Here is a 21,228-nt window from a genome sequence, read left to right on the forward strand (position 1 = left end):
TGGGCGAGAGAAGAACTATATCTTATATCTTGCAGCAAAGGTTTCTAGCTAGAGGTTTCAGATGATGTAACGCTCACGGTGAATGTTGAGGTCCCCAAGGAGGCCTGCAAAATGTTCCAGATAGTCGAGGTTTCTGCTATCTACTGTAAATGTGTGTACATTTGTGCTTGGAGAGCATGAATGGCCAGTGTGATTCAAAGTCCTGAGCAAGGGGGAGACAGTAAAGGGGAGGATAGGCTAGTGGGATTTCAAAGCAGACTCACTGTACTGTTGCCATGGTGAAAAGAAGTACTGTCAAAATGTTGCACCATTTTGTCACAAATTCGATTTATGTACTCGAAGGGGTGATTCACTTCAGAAGGTGGGTTGTGGAGGATAAAAGTATGTGGAATTATTAGTGGGTTAGGAGTGATCAAAAGAAGAGGGATATATATGGGGCGGGCTGGTGAGAGAGTCAGGGATGTGACTGATGTGAAGGGTATTGTCATAGGATTGAGACAGGAATAGAAGACGCAGTAGGTCATTTAGTTTGAATGTAGCAAAGCTCTGGCATTCCCTTCCACTGGCCATTGGGGCTACAGAGAATGAGCTACACTTTTGAAAAGCGATTAAAATCCAGCTTTTTAAATAATTTAGTGCTCTGGTGCTCTTTCTGCTTTGGTGGTGCCACCTCTGGTCCAGCGCTGGGATGCGCTTGAGTCACCATGTGCTTTACAGGTTGTACACATAAAAATAGAATGTAGACGTGTTGGATCCACCATAAGCGTGGAAGGGTATACTCAGATGTGAGTCCCTTGCTCATTGCACCATCAGGATTCAAGCAAGCCGGGCCGAAGACAGCTGTAATGCCAGAAACCGGCCCCGGAAGCTTGTTTCCTTCCCAGTATAAGAATTGGCTTGGTAGTTTGGTCTGCCCTGCTCCCATGATGCACTGGGCCAGGGACAGACTAATTTGCATGTAGCCAGGTTCTGAGCTGGGATGGTGCAGTGAGCTAAAAAATGGTGATGGATCAAGCCCTGATCTGTTGACTGGGTATGAGTGTTCTGTTTAATTCAGATACTCTGTCCATCACCACCCCCTTTTCTGAATCGTTTTGTCCACCATAAGCGTGGAAGGGTATACTCAGATGTGAGTTCCTTGCTCATTGCACCATCAGGATTCAAGCAAGCCGGGCCGAAGACGGCTGTAATGCCAGAAACCGGTCCCCGGAAGCTTGTTTCCTTCCCAGTATAAGAATTGGCTTGGTAGTTTGGTCTGCCCTGCTCCCATGATGCACTGGGCCAGGGACAGACTAATTTGCATGTAGCCAGGTTCTGAGCTGGGATGGTGCAGTGAGCTAAAAAATGGTGATGGATCAAGCCCTGATCTGTTGACTGGGTATGAGTGTTCTGTTTAATTCAGATGCTCTGTCCATCACCACCCCCTTTTCTGAATCGGATAGTGAGTGGCGGCACAGGAGTTTATTGAAAAGAGTGAATTATGTTACTTTATGTTAACATTTCTGAGCACTCCTGGGTGACGTGGATGGTGGAGCAACTTCTTGCATGGAATCAAGGTTCTTAGAAAAATTTATTAGTGGTGTTTGTGTGGCTCTGGTTGCTGTGGTTTTGCTTTGAGGGAAGTAAATCAAAACTGAGTGGTGTTAAGGGCTGGAGAGGAATGTATTTTAAAAAATTCGCACACGACCAGCTTAAAACAAATTCTAGTTGTGTGGAGAAAGAAGGCATGGCCAGAGTGTACAGCAGGTAAAGCTCCCAGTATCATTTTATTCAATTCATGTTGTGAAAATGGTAATGAAGCAGAGGAGGCTAAAATGGAGTTAGAATTGACCATGTGTGCTGTGCAGCCAACTTGCTACTCAGTATTCTAATATACACTGTCTCTCATGTTTGTTAACAAGTGTGTCTACAGATGAGAAAACATCACCCAATACTGTGTCTACATTTACAACGTCATGTGAAGGACAACTACAACGAATGTTCTCTTTCATTGAAGTCAAAGACAACTTTACCAGATGATTTCAAGCCATAGAAGACACCATGCTCCAGACCTGGGCTTTTGCTTTTCATAAATCAGTGTTTTCAGGCGTGTTAGTACAATGGGGTCACCTAAAATGAATCAAGACTACAACTCCCAGAATGCAGCATGTAGTTAAATGGATGTAAAGAACCATAAAGCTGTCTCTGGTGACAAGGGGTAGACTAGTAGCTTAGATAGCAACAAAGTGGACAAATCCTAAATGTGTTTAGCCAAAAAGAAAGAGGTTTCTTCGAACGGAAGCGGAATTAGAAACAGACAAGCTGATGGATTGCACGATAATTTGGATATGTATTTGAAGGAGGAATTAAATCATAGCATCTATTAAGAACACTTGGAAATCGATGTCATGCTAAAAATACTTTGCAGTTTCTACTGAGTGGTACCACCTACATAGACAGTCTGCAATTCCTAACCAACGTTTCAATTTACTGCCCACAACTGTACCAGGTAGTCTGATGTTTTTCCCATTGTATTTGTAATTGTTTCGGCTAATGAGCCATACAAGTTAATTTACTATATAAAAGTATAGCAACTACGATGATTAAATGCAAGTTCCCGAGTTAGGTTCAATAAAGAAATTACAGTTTTAAATTGTTCATTCCCAATCGGATAAGATACAATTTATGTTTAGAATATAGGTTACAATATATTTAGTTGCGTGAGAGAGAGAGAGAGAGCGAGAGAGAGAGCTGTGTGCTTGTTTGTCACATCACAACCAAAAGCCGTATTCCTGTAAAAGGGTGACTTTATTTCCCCTTAGAAGTGCCAGGCAGGGGAGCTGATACAACACCTAACTATTGTTTTTGATCCTAAAGCTGGAGGAGGGGTGGGGCTCCAAGAAGTCACGAAACGTTGCAGCCTTGGCCTCTTAGCTGGAGCTTTAAAAGCCCTGCACTGCATGATAACAGCTTTCTTAAGTGTTTCCCCAGAACCGTCCCTGAAACACACAAACATTGCAACCAACAGCCTCGCCCTTTTTAACTGATAAAAATGACAGAAGGAAAAAAGTTGTGACCTGGAAAAGGAGAAGAAAATAAACTATAAATACGCCCCTCACCCCCGACGCGTTGTTCAAGCCCCGTAGTGGGAGTTTCAAAAGAGAGAGAAAAAAAAACCCCGGTCCTTTAAAAGAAAGAGAAAAGAAAACTTGAGCTTTGGCTGGGGGAGGATGGGGGAAGCGAGAAAACAAAAGAGAGATAAAAGCCTGCTTGGGGGGAGGTGATTGTCCTCTGTGTGTTCCTCTCTCTCTCTCGTGGGCTGGGGGAGGGGGACTGCTTTGCATCGCTTCACGTCAGCTCTGTCTCATTCCCTTCTTCTTTCCTGCTAAAGAGAGGGGGGTCGGGGGAGATAGGGTGGCTGGAGGAGGGGTAGAGAGAGCAACATTACAAAGGGAAGGTGGAGACGGTGACACACCGAAGGAAGGGCAGGCAGGAACGGGGGAAGGGAGAGACGGGCAGAGGGAGGGGAAAGACAGTGGGGAAGAGGGAGAGACTGAAAACGAGACGCTGGTAGACACTGAGGAGAGGACAGCACAGGGGAGGGGGAAGGGCTGCAGAGTGGAAGAGTGTGAGAGATAGGTGAAGAGAATAGGGTTGAGGCAGAGGGAGGGACATGACTGGAAGATAAGAGGGAGGAGTAGGAAGACAGTGGGTGAGAGGGAGAGGCAGGAGCGTTGCAGGGGGCGAGAGGAGGCTGCGGGTGTGAGAAAAGGGTCACTTTGCAGAGAAGAATGTAGAAAGACGCTAGGAGAGGGGTAGAGAGGATGAGGCGGACGGGGAGGGATATGACAGCAGGAAGCGAAGAAAGCGGAGGAGAAGTGCAGATAAACAGGCAGTGAAACAAGCAACAAATGGCTTTCATGTGGTGATGCGAGGCAGGCGGATAGAAGCGCGTTCACGAGACCACATGCACTTCTGGAAATCCGCATTTTTCAGAGCTTAGTTTAGCCCCAATAGTCTCGTCCTATTCATTCCTTGCGGAATTGAATAGGATGAGACCTAAAAAGGCAACCATTAAGGAACAGACAAATACAAGAAGCCAACACGCTTAAAGGAAACATGCTTATCCTCATCAACAGACACTGTGTGGACAAGAACACCAATCGAAGTGTACACTAAAATGTGACATCTTCAAAAGTGTTCAAAGAAAAAACGTTGATTTCTGCTAAATGGATGGCTTCTCAAAATGAGCAGTAAAGGCGACGGGATGCTCAAGATAACTGACGGGCACATTAGGTATAGTTCTAAACTCATGCTTATGTAGATGTTAAGCGACCACAAACAACTTCTTAAATACCCCAAACGGCTCATAAAGGCCAAACGGTACACATCTGGAAACAGTAGCACCAAGGACCTGCCCAAAATCTGAAACTTAGGAAGCTTTTCTCACTCAGCCTGTATATTGGTGAAGTTGTTCCTTTTGCTTATGAACCTCCAAAGGAGTATAGTATACTGTTCAGGACATGGTCTTAACAACGATCCAGAACTTCCTGAATATTTGCAGGAGAGGGATGGTCCTCCAGTCAGGCACTTTCTTCACAAATAGGAAGAAATAAATATGTCGTAAATCTAGCAACATTGCTACTAAAGTGGAATTTTCCAGTGTGGGACTTCTGCACACTGGGAATTTCTCCTGTGCTAAGGTGGGGTGGAGGTTTGTTAATGAGACAGAGACACTCTACCGATTACTGGAGATGGTGTCGCTCTGGCTTCGGTTCTTAGCTTGTTTCGGACTCAAGGGGCTCTACTCGGGCACTCCAATATTGCTTTGGCACAGGATAGGTAAGGGGAGTATGAAGGAGTATGAAAGAATGAGATGGGCATTGAAAACAACTAAAAGTGGAAAAATCAGCTGAACCCAGTCATATGACTGCAGGGAATTTCTTCCGGATCAAGTGGTAGTGTCCAACTTTTATAAGTCTGGTGACTCACTGAGAATTCTTTAACCCCAGGTAAAGCGATTTATAAGCTCTCTTAGTTGGCGTTTACACACCTTAGTTCTTTTCATTTTTCCATTTGTCTTGCATCACTTCCATTGAAACTTTAAACAAATAACTTGTTCTTTGGGTAGGTGGAGGGTGTAAAATTCGATTATATGTGTCAGGGTGCTTTCAGGATAAAGCGAAAAGTTTGAAAGGCTTGTGCTGGGGAGGGCATCTTAACTACATTAATACGTGTGAGGGTGGATGTGGTGTAAAATAGCCCTTGGCTGCGGAGACGTGTGAAATCTTTTGCCTGCACTAATAATTGTCTTTTCTTCTTTAGTTTACCTATCTTTCATGCTGCATAGTCCTAGTAGAATAATTACTTTACTACTATTCAACTTCCGGTCTGATAACTTTCGTGCTTATGGGTGTGCTCAAATGGCATGGATGTGTTGTAATAATTTTGTAGGTGTCAACTAAAAGCTTGGTGCTGGATGGTGTACAAGTGCTGATGTATGTGGCTCTTATTGTCAAAGAGGTAGCTGCCTAGGCTGTTTGGGCTAGGGTTCTGATTGGCTACTAGGGCTAGGGTTTCCTACTGGATGAAGGATTAGGGCTCTGATTGGCTGTTAGGGCTAAGGCTATGATTGGTTAACAGGCAGTAGTTAATTTGTGAAAAAATAAGAGCCGGGCCCTCGTACGGAGGACACTGCATCTTGCACCAGTCCACTGCTCTGTCAGCGCCGCCCATGACAGAACAGCACAACTACTAACCATGAAACCCCACAAGTGTGACAATTTAGACTATTCCAGGCCCCTAAAGGTGTAGAAATATCTTAGAAGGTAGGTAATAGCCATTTTAAAGTATGTTGAATTAATAACCAACTGTTGTTGTGCTCGTGTCTGTATTACACAAATAGCGCTACCATGTGGTAGACTAAGCACCGGTGTTGACAATTAAGTGCTGATGCTGAGCATTGGAAACCACGGCTCAAATTAAGCACTGTTAATAGGGCCAGGTCTCCAATTGGCTCTAGGGTTTAGGGTTAGGGTTCCAATTGGTTAGGACTAGGGTCCCATTGGCCAATAGTGCAATTTTAAGCATAGGGCTCAGGGCGTCTCAGCCTGGGCGTCTCAGCTAAGGGCGGAGAGGACAAGGGCAGTTGCCTGTTTGGGAAGGGCTAAGAGGACATCGGCAGCTGCCTGTTTGAGTCGGACCTAGGACCACATAATCAATCAATCAAAGACATTTATAGAGCGCACTACTTACCCGTAGGGTCTCAAGGCGCTGGAGGGAGGGGGGTGCCGTTACTGCTCGAACAGCCAGGTCTTCAGCTTCTTCCTGAAGGAGAGGTGGTCTTGGGTCAGGCGCAGGTCGGTCGGGAGGGAGTTCCAGGTCTTGGCGGCCAGGTAGGAGAAGGACCTTCCTCCTGTTGTTGCTCTTCGGATGCGGGGGACGGCGGCGAGGGCGTGGTTGGCTGATCGGAGGTGGCGTTTGGGAGCGTAGAAGTTGATTCGGTTGTTGAGGTAGCTCGGGCCTTGGTCGTGTAGGGCTTTGTGTGCGTGGGTGAGGAGGCGGAAGGTGATCCTTTTGTTGACGGGGAGCCAATGCAGGTCTCTCAGATGTCCGGAGATGTGGCTGGTTCGTGGGATGTCGAGGATGAGTCTGGCTGAGGCGTTCTGGATCCACTGGAGTCTCTTCTGGAGCTTGGCGGTGGTACCGGCGTAGAGGGCTTTGCCGTAGTCCAGTCGACTGGTGACGAGGGCCTGGGTGACGGTCTTCCTGGTCTCGGTGGGGATCCACCAGAAGATCTTCCGTAGCATGCGTAAGATGTTGAAGCACGCCGAGGAGACGGCGTTGACTTGCCTGGTCATGGAGAGGGAGGAGTCCAGGATGAAGCCCAGGTTGCGTGCGTGGTCTGTCGGTTTGGGTGCGGAGTCCAGGGCGGGAGGCCACCAGGAGTCGTCCCAGGCGGAGGGCGAAGAGCCCAGGATGAGGACCTCCGTCTTGTCTGAGTTCAGTTTCAGGCGGCTGGTCGTCATCCACTCGGCTACATCTTTCATCCCTTCATGCAGATTGGCTCTGGCGGGGGCGGGGTCGTTGGTCAGGGAGAGGATCAGCTGGGTGTCGTCGGCGTAGGAGATTATGTTGAGGTTGTGTTTGCGTGCGATGGCCGCGAGGGGGCTCATGTAGACGTTGAAGAGGGTGGGGCTCAGGGAGGATCCTTGAGGGACGCCGCAGATGACTTCGGTGGCTTTTGACTTGTACGGTGGAAGGCGGACTCTCTGCGTTCTTCCGTCGAGGAAGGAGATGATCCATTCCAGTGCCTTCTCTTGGATTCCGACGTAGCTGAGGCGCTGTACTAGGATGCGGTGGCAGACAGTGTCGAATGCCGCGGAGAGGTCTAGGAGGATGAGGGCCGCTGTGTCTCCGTTGTCCATCAGGGCTCGGATGTCGTCGGTGGCAGCGATGAGGGCGGTCTCGGTGCTGTGGTTGGCTCGGAAGCCAGACTGTGAGGGGTCGAGGGATCCATTCGTCTCAAGGAAGGCGGCTAACTGCTTGTTGACGGTCTTCTCGATGACTTTGGCTGGAAACGGGAGGAGCGAGATGGGGCGGTAGTTCTTGAGTTCGGTGGGGTCCGCTGTGGGTTTCTTGAGTAGAGCGCTGAGTTTGGCGTGCTTCCAGCTCTCAGGGAAGGTGGCGGTGTCGAAGGAGGTGTTGATAATGTCCCGCAGGTGGGGTGCGATGACAGCGTCGGCCTTGTTGAAGACGTGGTGAGGGCAGGGGTCGGTCGGAGATCCGGAGTGGACGGAGTTCATCATGCGGACGGTGTCTTCGGTGCTGATCGGAGTCCAGGCGCGGAGGGTGGTGGTGGGGGGCGGTGGTTCGGTCGTGGTGTGCGTTGGTTGGGTGCTGAAGCTGTTGTGTATGTCCGCGATATGCTGCCCAATTTTCATTTATGACCTACAACCTTAAGCCCTCCAGTCCGCCAACATCCAAACACGATATCAGTGAAGGCATTCTACTCATGCATCACAAACAAACCTCATCCAGATTTCAATGTGCATTGGACCACTGCACAACCACTACAAAACACCACAGACCACACCTACACAGAATTCTATCCCAACTGCAACACTATAGCACCTGCATTCTCACACAAAACACAACTCTGTCCTATACCACTTACTCATCCACACATGACCAACACAAAGTCACATTATACACAAAGTTAATGCATCCAGACACACGTACTCCCTGTTCAAACAAAACACAAGCTTTATCCTCTACTTGCTCCTAACAGAACCCCTTTTATCATAACAAAACCTATACCCAGCCTTCCATTCCACCATCCATCAGCACACACCTCCTCTTTTTACCAATTACACGCAACCATACAATCCTTACACACCACTCCACCACACATATTACCTATTCCAGTGATCAAATCTAACACACTCATACCTCTTGTCCATTCCCTCTAACACACCACATACTCTTCCCCAAAACACCCCTGTACTATTCAAATACCCCTCCCCAGCAGTACGGCACATGAAAATCTTTCACAGAAAACCACTACAACAATATCTCCTCTCACTACTCCACAAAACACACAAATCTCAATACATTATATTCCTTACACGTATATTCCCTTACTATGTAATCATTATCTATATATTTATTTAGTCCTATTGTATAAGAAAATAAATAACCTCTTGAAAGCCTAACTGTGTCCTACTATCACCCTACACCTCTATGAATTTATCCTCCATCATCACTCTCTATCATCTCAAACCCTTTCTACTACTATCATCTCCAAAATAACCCTTCTTATATTCCTCCCTCCCCTGCACCTTCTGGCTCACCCCAAACATCAGTTTACTGCTATGATCTCCTAAACAACCCTTCTAAATTATCCCTCGTGTTATCTCTGCTTTGACTCATCCCAACCCTCATTTTTCTAATCTGACTCACTTTCTCCCTAACCCCATCTCTCATTTACTCATCCCAGACCTCAACTTACTACTATGATCTTCCAATTAACACACCTGGTTTTCTTCCCTCTTCTATCCCACCAATACTCTATTCAATCCAACTAACAGACTCACATGTCCTCCACTCAAAGTAACTCGGACCTCCCTATAAGGACACTATACTTATATTTCCCTATACTAGTCCACCACTAAAACGTTTGGGTTCTGGAGTAGCGTACTACTCGTCCGAGGTATCCAAGCGCTATATAAAAACAATTACAATTACTCTACATGGGACGTGGTAGGGGTAGGCGACCATTACTGAAGGAAAACCAGATGGATAGTGCCTAAAACACTGCTGATGGAATTCGACCATCTGACATGCTGGTTGCTGCAGGGCTGGGACAGCCTGGAAACAGCTGTAAACATCAAGGACCGTTGGCCAGAGAGCACTGGGCTGCACCCGAATTATAGTTTGCGCCATAGGTGCACCCGTCACAGATTGCAGCAGTGCGCTCGATCACAACACAGAAATGAGCTATCATCAGTGAAGGCACAAACTCAGACAATTTGAGCCTGCGCTGACGCGAGGGAATTCATCAAAGACCCAGTTGCAGTTTGAATCCACATCTGTCTTTCACTGGAAGGGACCTTGCCCCACTTTGAAGGGGCAGCAGGGACCCCGCAGGTGGCTACAGTGTGCTCCTGAGCCCACCTGCTAAAGGGGATGGGGTACCTGGATGGTCCCTGCCACAGAGTGTAATCTGGGGGCACACAGTCAGTGCATGTCCTGGACGTTTCCTTGCCATTCCAACTGTGTCCAATGGCAAAAGGTTCCTTTACTGCCGGGGCCACACCTCCACGCAAATGAGGAAATGCCCTCATGTGATTGTGGCGGCTCAAATTCCATCCATGTTACAGATGGGTCTGCACAATAGTCTTCAGCCCCTTCTATTATACCTAAATGCCCCGTAAGTACTGGGCACAAACACTTGTTGCACCCCCAGGCACATTTTATAAATTAGCCCCAGCTCATTTGTTCTAAAGCAGTTTTCTAGGCCATCTAATTTCCTATGCTGAAAATGTTATCAGTATGTGTAGCAAATCTAGAAATATCAGGAAAAAGGTAAAAGAGATAACCTAGCTATGTTTGGCTCACTGCACACACGCCTTGGAAGAAGCAACATATTTGTGTTTGTGCACAGAGCTTGTATTCCCTCCACCCCTTTGGTGGCAGAGGAGCTGAAACTCAGTTTCATCACAAACGTGACTATTGCTGAATGACATCAGAATTAGAAAAGGAACACTCTCAAATCTGAATGCCTCCAGAGGAACAAAGTATGCCCGACAAGAGAAAAAAAAAATCTGTAGTAACTCTGCATATCTGTATACCAGCCCCTATTGAAATTAGAGGTAGAAACAGAGTACAGAGAACTTGTAGCTCACAAACAAAGGAGAGCAAACATGAACAAAATAGCTTTTGTAGAGAAGAAGGAGGGAGATAAGGAAGATGAGCCACCCTCCTGCATGATAATGCACTAGTACCTACAGTTTCGCCTGTACAGGCCGAGTGCAAGAACATATATCACTAATAGTAACCAATGACAGTAGATCATGTACCAGTTTGGTAGCATGGTTATAATAGAAAATCGGCAGCTGATTACTCCACTGACACCCACTTTCCCAGGTGCCTTTGTCTGAATAACCAGTTGTGGGTAAGCAAGTATCCTACAGATGACCTTCAGCACACTGCTTGGTTGTGGGGAAAAAAAGGTAATTATTGGACTAATTCTGGATAGCACTGTGTCAAAAGGAATAGCATTTGTAGGTCAAGAATATCTCCACATCAAGGAAAAGCGTCCTAGAGATCACTGATAGCTAGAGCTGTTCAAGAGGCACCTCGGTGGTGGTATTAATAATCTGAAGCAGGTATCCTCATGAAGCCAAACACATGATTGTGCTAACCTCCTTACATAAATCACCTCACTCCACAGTAATCCACAAATGTTCCCAAACACCACAAACCCACAGGGCAACTCTGAACACAATAATGACAATATTGCTACATAACCAATGACAGCAACATGACCCTCCGAATTTCCAAGCAAGGGCATATTTTTCATCTCTCCTCATCATTCCTTATCTTATCTTCTGCCTGCTTCAATCAATCAATCAATCAATCAATCAGTGACACTTATAGAGCGCGCTACATACCCGTAGGGTCTCAAGGCGCTGGGGGGGGGGGGGGGAGCCGCTACTGCTCGAACAGCCAGGTCTTCAGCTTCTTCCTGAAGGAGAGGTGGTCTTGGGTCAGGCGCAGGTCGGGAGGGAGGGAGTTCCAGGTCTTGGCGGCCAGGTAGGAGAAGGACCTTCCTCCTGTAGTCGCTCTTCGGATGCGGGGGACGGCGGCGAGGGCGTGGTTGGCTGATCGGAGGTGGCGTTTGGGAGCGTAGAAGTTGACTCGGCTGTTGAGGTAGCTCGGGCCTTGGTCGTGTAGGGCTTTGTGTGCGTGGGTGAGGAGGCGGAAGGTGATTCTTTTGTTGACGGGGAGCCAGTGAAGGTCTCTCAGATGTCCGGAGATGTGGCTGGTTCGTGGGATGTCGAGGATGAGTCTGGCTGAGGCGTTCTGGATCCGCTGGAGTCTCTTCTGGAGCTTGGCGGTGGTACCGGCGTAGAGGGCGTTGCCGTAGTCCAGTCGGCTGGTGACGAGGGCCTGGGTGACGGTCTTCCTGGTCTCGGTGGGGATCCACCAGAAGATCTTCCGTAGCATGCGAAGGATGTTGAAGCATGCCGAGGAGAGGTTGTTGACTTGCCTGGTCATGGAGAGGGAGGAGTCCAGGGTGAAGCCCAGGTTTCGTGCATGGTCTGTCGGTTTGGGTGCGGTGCCCAGGGCGGGAGGCCACCAGGAGTCGTCCCAGGCGGAGGGAGAGGAGTCCAGGATGAGGACCTCCGTCTTGTCCGAGTTCAGTTTCAGGCGGCTGGTCGTCATCCACTCGGCTACCTCTTTCATCCCTTCGTGTAGGTTGGCTCTGGCGGCGGCGGGGTCGTTGGTCAGGGAGAGGATCAGCTGGGTGTCGTCGGCGTAGGAGATTATGCTGAGGTTGTGTTTGCGTACGATGGCCGCGAGGGGGCTCATGTAGACGTTGAAGAGGGTGGGGCTCAGAGATGATCCTTGGGGGACGCCGCAGATGACTTCGGTGGCCTCTGACTTGTACGGTGGTAGGCGGACTCTCTGTGTTCTTCCGTCGAGGAAGGAGATGATCCATTCCAGCGCCTTGTCCTGGATTCCGACGTTGCTGAGGCGCCGTACTAGGGTGCGGTGGCAGACCGTGTCGAATGCCGCGGAGAGGTCTAGGAGGATGAGGGCCGCTGTTTCTCCGTTGTCCATCAGGGCTCGGATGTCATCGGTGGCGGCGATGAGGGCGGTCTCGGTGCTGTGGTTGGCTCGGAAGCCGGACTGTGAGGAGTCGAGGGATCCGTTCGTCTCGAGGAAAGCGGCCATCTGCTTGTTGACGGTTTTCTCGATGACTTTGGCTGGAAACGGGAGGAGCGAGATGGGGCGGTAATTCTTGAGGTCGGTGGGGTCCGCTGTTGGTTTCTTGAGTAGAGCGCTGAGTTCGGCGTGTTTCCAGCTCTCAGGGAAGGTGGCGGTGTCGAAGGATGTGTTGATGATGTCTCGCAGGTGGGGTGCGATGATAGCGTCGGCCTTGTTGAAGACGTGGTGAGGGCAGGGGTCGGTCGGTGATCCGGAGTGGATGGAGTTCATCGTGCGGATGGTGTCTTCGGTGCTGATCGGGGTCCAGGCGTGGAGGGTGGTGGTGGGGGGTGGTTGTTCGGTCATGGTGTGCGTTGGTTGGTTGTTGAAGCTGTTGTGTATGTCCGCGATCTTGTTGTGGAAGTATGAAGCGAGGGAGTTGCAGAGGTCTTGCGATGGGGTGATGTCGTTGTTTCCTGCGCTGGGGTTGGAAAGCTCTTTCACGATGTTGAAGAGTTCCTTGCAGTTGTGTGCGTTGTTGTCCAACCGGTCCTTGAATGCTGTTTTCTTGGCGGCGCGGATCAGCTGGTGGTGTTTCCGGGTGGCAAGTTTGAAGGAGGTCCTGTTGTCCGGTGTTGGTTCCCTTCTCCAGACTTTCTCGAGGGCTCTGCAGTTCTTCTTGGAGCTCTTGAGTTCGTCGGTGAACCATGGGGCTTTCTTGCTGCCGGGTCTGCTGGGCGGGGTCCTCAGTGGGGCGAGTTCGTCCGCGCAGTTGCTGATCCACTTCGTGAGGTTGTCGGCGGCCTGGCTGGGGTTCGCTGAGCTGGCAGGAGGGTGCTGGCTCAGGGAGGTGGCGAGCTGGTCTGCTGTGATCTTGTTCCAGCTTCTGCGGGCGGCCTGTTGCTGGTGGTGGTGGGTCGTTGTTTTCTTGAAGGTGAAGTGGACGCAGCTGTGGTCCGTCCATTGAAGCTCTGTGGCGTGGCTGAAGTCGATGTCCTTGCTGGATGAGAAGACAGCGTCGAGTGTGTGTCCGGCGAGGTGGGTGGGGGTGGACACCAGTTGCTTGAGTCCCAGGTTGGCGAGGTTGTCGAGCAGGGTGCTGGTGTTGCGGTCGTTGTTGTTCTCCAGATGGAAGTTGAGGTCTCCCAGGAGGATGTAGTCAGCGGAGGGGAGGGCATGTGGGCTGACGAGGTCGGCGATGTCCTCGCTGAATTGTGTGCGTGGTCCAGGGGGTCGGTAGATCAGGGTGCCTCTGAGGGTGGTGTTCGGATTGGTGTGGATCTGGAAATGCAGGTGTTCGGCGGTGGTCAGGGAGTCGTCGGTGCTGGTCGTGAGACGGATGGTGCTCCTGTGGATGATGGCGATGCCTCCTCCCATCTGGTTGGCGTTTCGGTCCCTCCGGACGATCTTGTAGCCCTCTGGGATGGCGATGGCGATGTCGGGAGCTGAAGAGGCGTTCATCCAGGTCTCCGTGAGGAAGGCAACGTCTGGAGCTGTGGTGTCAAGGAGGTTCCAGAGTTCGATGGCATGTCTGTGGACGGAGCGGGTGTTGAGCAGGATGCACTTGAGGTGGGTGCTGCTGGTGTTCGGCTTGGTGGGTGCTGGTGCGAGGCAGGTCCGGATGCAGGTGAACTTGCAGGCGTGGCAGCTGAAGGGTCCGTGGGAGTGACGTGGTGTGGCTTGGTGGCACTCTGGACGTCGGCCGGTGTTGAGAGCGGTGAGGGAGGCGGCGGAGTACGTCAGGCGGGTCGGTCGGGGTCCTCGTGGGCCAGGGGTCCTGGCACTGGGCGCGGTCCAGGCGCGGACGGGCGTAGACGGGCTTACCTTTGGCGCGCCTTCGGCGCACAATCGGCGCGCCCGCTGCGCGTTCGCACGGTCGCCATTTAAGGCGAAGTGCGCGGGTGGGCGGAGCAGCTGGGAGGCGGGAGCGGGGAGGGTACAGAATACAAAAAGGGGCGGGGTTATCGGCGGTGGCGGGAAGGGAGGGCGGAGGGCGGCGAGGTAGGCGGACAACAAGGAAGGAAACCACAACACGGGGGAAATAAAAATTAAACACAACGGGCACAAATTCCTGACAAAACAAGGAAAAAATCAAGGTTATACAAAACAAGCACAAATTTTACACAAAACAAGGGCAAAAACAACCGCAGCGGCGCCAGCCGGCAACCGGCAAAACGAGGCAGCAGCGAGGCAGAGGGCAGGCAAGGGGCACACGCAGCAGCTGGTGGCCGTGCGGCGCGGGGGTGTCCCACAAGTGGGTCACACTCACCTGCGTCGCACGGTCGCCATTTAAGGCCAAGTGCGCGGGTGGGCGGAGCAGCTGGGAGGCGGGAGCGGGGAGGGTACAGAATACAAAAAGGGGCGGGGTTATCGGCGGTGGCGGGAAGGGAGGGCGGAGGGCGGCGAGGTAGGCGGACAACAAGGAAGGAAACCACAACACGGGGGACATAAAAATTAAACACAACGGGCACTAATTCCTGACAAAACAAGGAAAAAATCAAGGTTATACAAAACAAGCACAAATTTTACACAAAACAAGGGCAAAAACAACCGCAGCGGCGCCAGCCGGCAACCGGCAAAACGAGGCAGCAGCGAGGCAGAGGGCAGGCAAGGGGCACACGCAGCAGCTGGTGGCCGTGCGGCGCGGGGGTGTCCCACAAGTGGGTCACACTCACCTGCGTCGCACGGTCGCCATTTAAGGCCAAGTGCGCGGGTGGGCGGAGCAGCTGGGAGGCGGGAGCGGGGAGGGTACAGAATACAAAAGGGGCAGGGTTATCGGCGGTGGCGGGAAGGGAGGGCGGAGGGCGGCGAGGTAGGCGGACAACAAGGAAGGAAACCACAACACGTGGGAAATAAAAATTAAACACAACGGGCACAAATTCCTGACAAAACAAGGAAAAAATCAAGGTTATACAAAACAAGCACAAATTTTACACAAAACAAGGGCAAAAACAACCGCAGCGGCGCCAGCCGGCAACCGGCAAAACGAGGCAGCAGCGAGGCAGAGGGCAGGCAAGGGGCACACGCAGCAGCTGGTGGCCGTGCGGCGCGGGGGTGTCCCACAAGTGGGTCACACACACCTGCGTCGCACGGTCGCCATTTAAGGCCAAGTGCGCGGGTGGGCGGAGCAGCTGGGAGGCGGGAGCGGGGAGGGTACAGAATACAAAAAGGGGCGGGGTTATCGGCGGTGGCGGGAAGGGAGGGCGGAGGGCGGCGAGGTAGGCGGACAACAAGGAAGGAAACCACAACACGGGGGAAATAAAAATTAAACACAACGGGCACAAATTCCTGACAAAACAAGGAAAAAATCAAGGTTATACAAAACAAGCACAAATTTTACACAAAACAAGGGCAAAAACAACCGCAGCGGCGCCAGCCGGCAACCGGCAAAACGAGGCAGCAGCGAGGCAGAGGGCAGGCAAGGGGCACACGCAGCAGCTGGTGGCCGTGCGGCGCGGGGGTGTCCCACAAGTGGGTCACACTCACCTGCGTCGCACGGTCGCCATTTAAGGCCAAGTGCGCGGGTGGGCGGAGCAGCTGGGAGGCGGGAGCGGGGAGGGTACAGAATACAAAAAGGGGCGGGGTTATCGGCGGTGGCGGGAAGGGAGGGCGGAGGGCGGCGAGGTAGGCGGACAACAAGGAAGGAAACCACAACACGGGGGAAATAAAAATTAAACACAACGGGCACAAATTCCTGACAAAACAAGGAAAAAATCAAGGTTATACAAAACAAGCACAAATTTTACACAAAACAAGGGCAAAAACGACCGCAGCGGCGCCAGCCGGCAACCGGCAAAACGAGGCAGCAGCGAGGCAGAGGGCAGGCAAGGGGCACACGCAGCAGCTGGTGGCCGTGCGGCGCGGGGGTGTCCCACAAGTGGGTCACACTCACCTGCGTCGCACGGTCGCCATTTAAGGCCAAGTGCGCGGGTGGGCGGAGCAGCTGGGAGGCGGGAGCGGGGAGGGTAAAGAATACAAAAAGGGGCGGGGTTATCGGCGGTGGCGGGAAGGGAGGGCGGAGGGCGGCGAGGTAGGCGGACAACAAGGAAGGAAACCACAACACGGGGGACATAAAAATTAAACACAACGGGCACTAATTCCTGACAAAACAAGGAAAAAATCAAGGTTATACAAAACAAGCACAAATTTTACACAAAACAAGGGCAAAAACAACCGCAGCGGCGCCAGCCGGCAACCGGCAAAACGAGGCAGCAGCGAGGCAGAGGGCAGGCAAGGGGCACACGCAGCAGCTGGTGGCCGTGCGGCGCGGGGGTGTCCCACAAGTGGGTCACACTCACCTGCGTCGCACGGTCGCCATTTAAGGCCAAGCTCTCTCCTTATCACTCCAGTCCAACATCACCAACTGCCTCATCACCATACAACCTACAGTGGCTCTGTGCGGCGCAATGCTCAGCTTAGCCAAACCTAAGATTATGTATTTCCTATAATACACTGCATCATGAGCCTCTTCAGAGAAGTCAACTATAGTAGTGCGCATCATAGTCAAGCATTATGGCGTTGGGGCAAGTGCTCTCGCGCAAACACCATGTCCATGGTCCACATCTCCTCGGGCCTGATTTAAGTGTTCTTGTGACCACTGTTGATCAATGGGCAACTGCACTCAGCACTGCTTGCATGTAGTGCTGCAGTAATGTAATCCCACATCTATTTATTCAGGCTCACCTGGCTTCATATCTGGAACATGGCTAAGATCTTCAATCCATTTTAACAACACTCGTGCAGCTCAACTTCTGACTGTTCCGCTTTGAGATGTTCCATACTTTCAGTTAAGAAATCAGCCAAAAGTCCAGTTGCCACTATCTTGCTGGTTCCTTGCGAGCTCCTCGACTTGCTTAGTCTTGAGTGTCAACAAGGGGTTGGCGTCTCTGACCGTATAGGTGTCAGAAATGTTAGGGGAAGAAGTAGTCACACAGTCCTCAGTATTTCTTCATGAAGACAGCAATCCTTCCACATAGGAAGACTTCTGATATCCTCTTATCTCAAGCACCACTCAGATTTGGGAGGGGTGGGAACAGTGTTTTATAAATCCAACTCAGTGGCGAGTGGGAATTGCGACTTTATTCATTTAGGGGACTCAGCCACACATTCTTCTTCTGCCTTTCTAAACGGACTTTAGCAAGTGAGAATAATGGTTCACCATAAATGAGGCATTGAGACTAAACTTGACGGAAATAGAAACACTATTTCGGATTTTGTCCCAAAAAACGAATGAAAAAGTCTCTTAAATTTGGCATGGTTTTCCTTTGTCTAAAAATGCAAGACTCCTTTCGCTTAATTTATTTCAAGGGCGCCAGTGGGTGTCAGAATGTTTTCCCTGGCAGCGCTCACCTGTTTCCGGGACCCTCGGAGAAAGGGAATAAGGTCTGTATAATTAAACCAATCTCTCTATTCTAATATAGATTTCTTTCCCTTCTTTTAAATAAGGAGCTTAACTGGCAGTCTCCTTTGCCTAGTGTCTGCAGGTCTTCTTTTCTCTTTTTTATGCTTTAATTTCACCAGGTTCTTGAGTGTCTTTCCTTTCTTCACCTTTTTAGGTCTCGCCCAGCGACACAGCGCATCACTTGTCACTTGTCAAACGACAGTCTTTCTTCCCTTTCTGAAGTGTTGTATTTTCTCTCTTCTACAGATGATTTTGGTGAACGGGCAGCTGGTTATATTGCAGGACCTCTTTGGTACATACTGCATGAGGACTCTTGGTTCTGATAGGGTTGATAACAGCAGTAACCAGCCCCATCACCATCAGAAATTCAGCAGGAACATTGGCGAGTGGTATTCCACCCAAAGATTTCATCTGGTGAAAGCAGGAGAAGTCTTTCAGTGTACTATAGCGGAATCATGTGTTAATCGGTACAGTAAATCCTATGTCCACATGTTACTAGCCAAAAATGTATAATACCTCATATTCCCTACTTCTGAAATTACCAGGACTAATGGTAATGCCAGGGATATATAATGGGGGACCTGCAATTATGGCCTTTATTAGATTTATTGCCCTTATCTGGGTCATTTTTATCTTGCAATCGGATGACTATTATAAGGGGTGGCATTAAGCACTACATGATTAAATGAAGTATTGTTCAGAGCCCACCAGCTAAAGCGGAGTCTCAATGTGCAGCTCAGGGCAATAAGAGATCGGAAAAAAGTAGTTTTTAGTGATGACACTCCTATTTAAAGTGTACAAAATAGCAAGAAAGCGAGATCTACATGAAAACAATTTGTTATCTGCAGGTTGGAGCTGCAAACAGTAGTTGGTTCACAGGTCCACTAACAACATCATTTGGCATGGGGACCTCTAACGTCAGAAATACTGTGACCTTTACCTGTCTTGGAGGATGGATGGCCGTAGTGTGCTTAGTCATGCCTCCCCTTCACAGACGAACGACAAATAAGAATATCATCCTCCACGGCTATAACAACAGTGATAGTTAAACACCATGCCTTAGATGTAGAAAATCTTTATTTACATGGTGTGAAGTTTTAATAATTCCTCCAAGTACTCAGAATTCTGGAAAATGTGGGGATATGAACTAGGATCAGATACAATAAAGTTTCAAAGTCACTATTAGAAACCCCCTTTTAAGAATCTACAGTCCAAAACTAAGTCGCAATGGAGACATGGAAAAGAATAGGACACAAAAAAAATCCACTGGGAGTTGAAATGAAGACCGCAGACAAGCGAACCATTTTCAAAGAAAACTACTGTTAGACCAGATCGTTGATAAAAACAGGGATACAGGAGTGAAACAGACCGAGTAGAAAGAACAGGAAAGACAATATATCAGATGTGATCTAAAACCAGAAATCAGGAATGAATAGGCATGCATAGAAAAAATATTTCCGCAAAGGCCAGGTATTAAAACAGGAAATGACAAATACAAAATACAATTTTTAAAAAAGCAGAGAAAACGCTCTTTAGTAAGTTTTGTACCTGTGTTTGATCGTCTTCTGATTCCAAAGTCCCAGCTTGACGTAATGTCCACCGACTGAGAATACACATAGCCCTGAGACTCTCCGCTGCTCCCCTGTGTGTCTGGCCCGCTGTCTCCTGGTACCGAACAGGGGTGGTACTTCTCTAGGTCCACGTCATGGTCAATCAGCACCATCTCACACATGCCAGTGTCGTCGCTGGTGACATGGGACTGTCTAATGTGGGCCAGTATGATTGTTGGGTTGTCCAAAAAGGCCATCCTCGGCCACAGTTTAATGAATTGCCTTAATGAGTTACTTTTTCCTTCCCCATTTTGCGTCGCAGACAGCTCTGAAAACAGAACAGAAAGTAGGCATTGATAATGCTGAAAACTAACATGAATGTTTTTAAAAAGCAGATTAAACGGCGTGCCCTGCAAAACATGTTTTAGTAGGCACTAATCTAGGCACTAGACAGCCACGGTTTCAGAAGCCAATGCTGAAACTACCTTTTTTGCATCTACTGCTTTTTTAAGCCCGAGAAAATGGTGAGTGGCCCTCAGTGACCTCTAAGCTGCCTGCTGGCCAGCACAAGATTCCTTTATTTGTTGGGCCAACGGGTACTTGTTGGAATAAAAATCATGTCTTTTTAGGGCCATCTAGCATATTTTGGACGCCCATACATGCTCAGCTGTATGTTATTTGTGTCCAATGTTTTAATTGTCTATTATGTAAGTAGCTGTACAATTTATCAGGCACGTTTGTATGTCACACATTTCTGTTTCTGTTTAATTTTATTTTTGTACTGTCTAATCGTTTTGTCCTTTATTATGGATATATGTATCATTGGATACAATATATGATGGTTTCCTAATACATCGTTCTCATTTTCTTCAAGTTCATTGTGTCATTGTTATTTATCCATGGTCAGTAGTGTATTTTTGTATATCATTGATTGATAGTCCTAAATCATTGTGCACGAAGTCAAAAAAAATCAATTGCTACTTTCATGGCAGAACCTCTGACTCTGTCCCGTGACAGTTCCTCGGGTTCTGCATGATACTGGGACACCTCATTGTTATTACCAGTCATTTAGGTATATCTGTAGGCTAACCATGCCGCGACCACAGCAAGCAATGTACCTGCTACCTATGAAAACACATGCATGAATGAGCGAGCATTCAAGGTTTTATTTACACCAATATATTGGAGTTGCAACTGTTAGTAGATGAATCCCTCCCTCTGCCCAAAGGTTCCCATCTCAGCTCCTCGTGCACTTAGCTTGGGTGTAACATGACTTCAGATAGACCCAGTTTGGGTGTTTATTCTATATGCATTTTTACATGACTCAGCACTGATTACTTGACGTTGAAATCTGGAGACCTTCTGGCCAATAATTGACTCATGCACAGATTGTAGAGTGGTCAAAACATCAGGAAAGATCTTAATGCTAGCCCCTTCATGAGCTATCCCGCTCTCGGCTGCTAATTTATGAATATTTTTCCTATGCTTTAATAAAATAGCTCATATATGTTGTACTGACCCTGCTAGCAGAGCGGGCCATGGGGTAACAGGGCTTTGAGCAAGCGCGATGGCAAAAGTATGCAAAATGTTTGATAACTTGTTTTTACACATATCCATCAACAAAGTCTTCTATGTTCTCAACATCTAGGCACTCTACCGCCCAGAGGATATCTAAGTTATTGCTTCTAGAATGACTTCAAGGTTATCGCTCTTAGAAGGCACCTGGTGAACATGGCTTCCAGTATCAGCAAAGACACCACACTCTCCTCAGCTCCATAGCCTGTCATAGAAATCCTTTGTTGCGCATCATCCGAGACAGTGGTTCTTAACCTTCCTACTTCTGTGGACCCCACTGAATCCCTA

The 21,228-nt window shown here is 49.2% G+C and overlaps 1 protein-coding gene across 2 annotated transcripts in view; it reads right to left on the reverse strand.

Moving 5' to 3' along the window:
• MAPKAP1 (MAPK associated protein 1) overlaps positions 1 to 21,228 on the reverse strand; it is a 928,195-nt gene that overhangs the window by 800,724 nt on the left and 106,243 nt on the right. For both annotated transcript variants that reach the window (XM_086924702.1, XM_086924701.1), the window contains one exon: positions 19,364 to 19,693. In XM_086924702.1, the coding sequence (XP_086780828.1) occupies positions 19,364 to 19,622 (259 nt within the window). In that variant the 5' untranslated portion in view covers positions 19,623 to 19,693. The remainder of the gene's footprint in view (positions 1 to 19,363; positions 19,694 to 21,228) is intronic.

Source organism: Lissotriton vulgaris, chromosome 5 (genome assembly GCF_964263255.1).
Source record: "Lissotriton vulgaris chromosome 5, aLisVul1.2, whole genome shotgun sequence".
NCBI classification, from domain to species: domain Eukaryota; kingdom Metazoa; phylum Chordata; class Amphibia; order Caudata; family Salamandridae; genus Lissotriton; species Lissotriton vulgaris.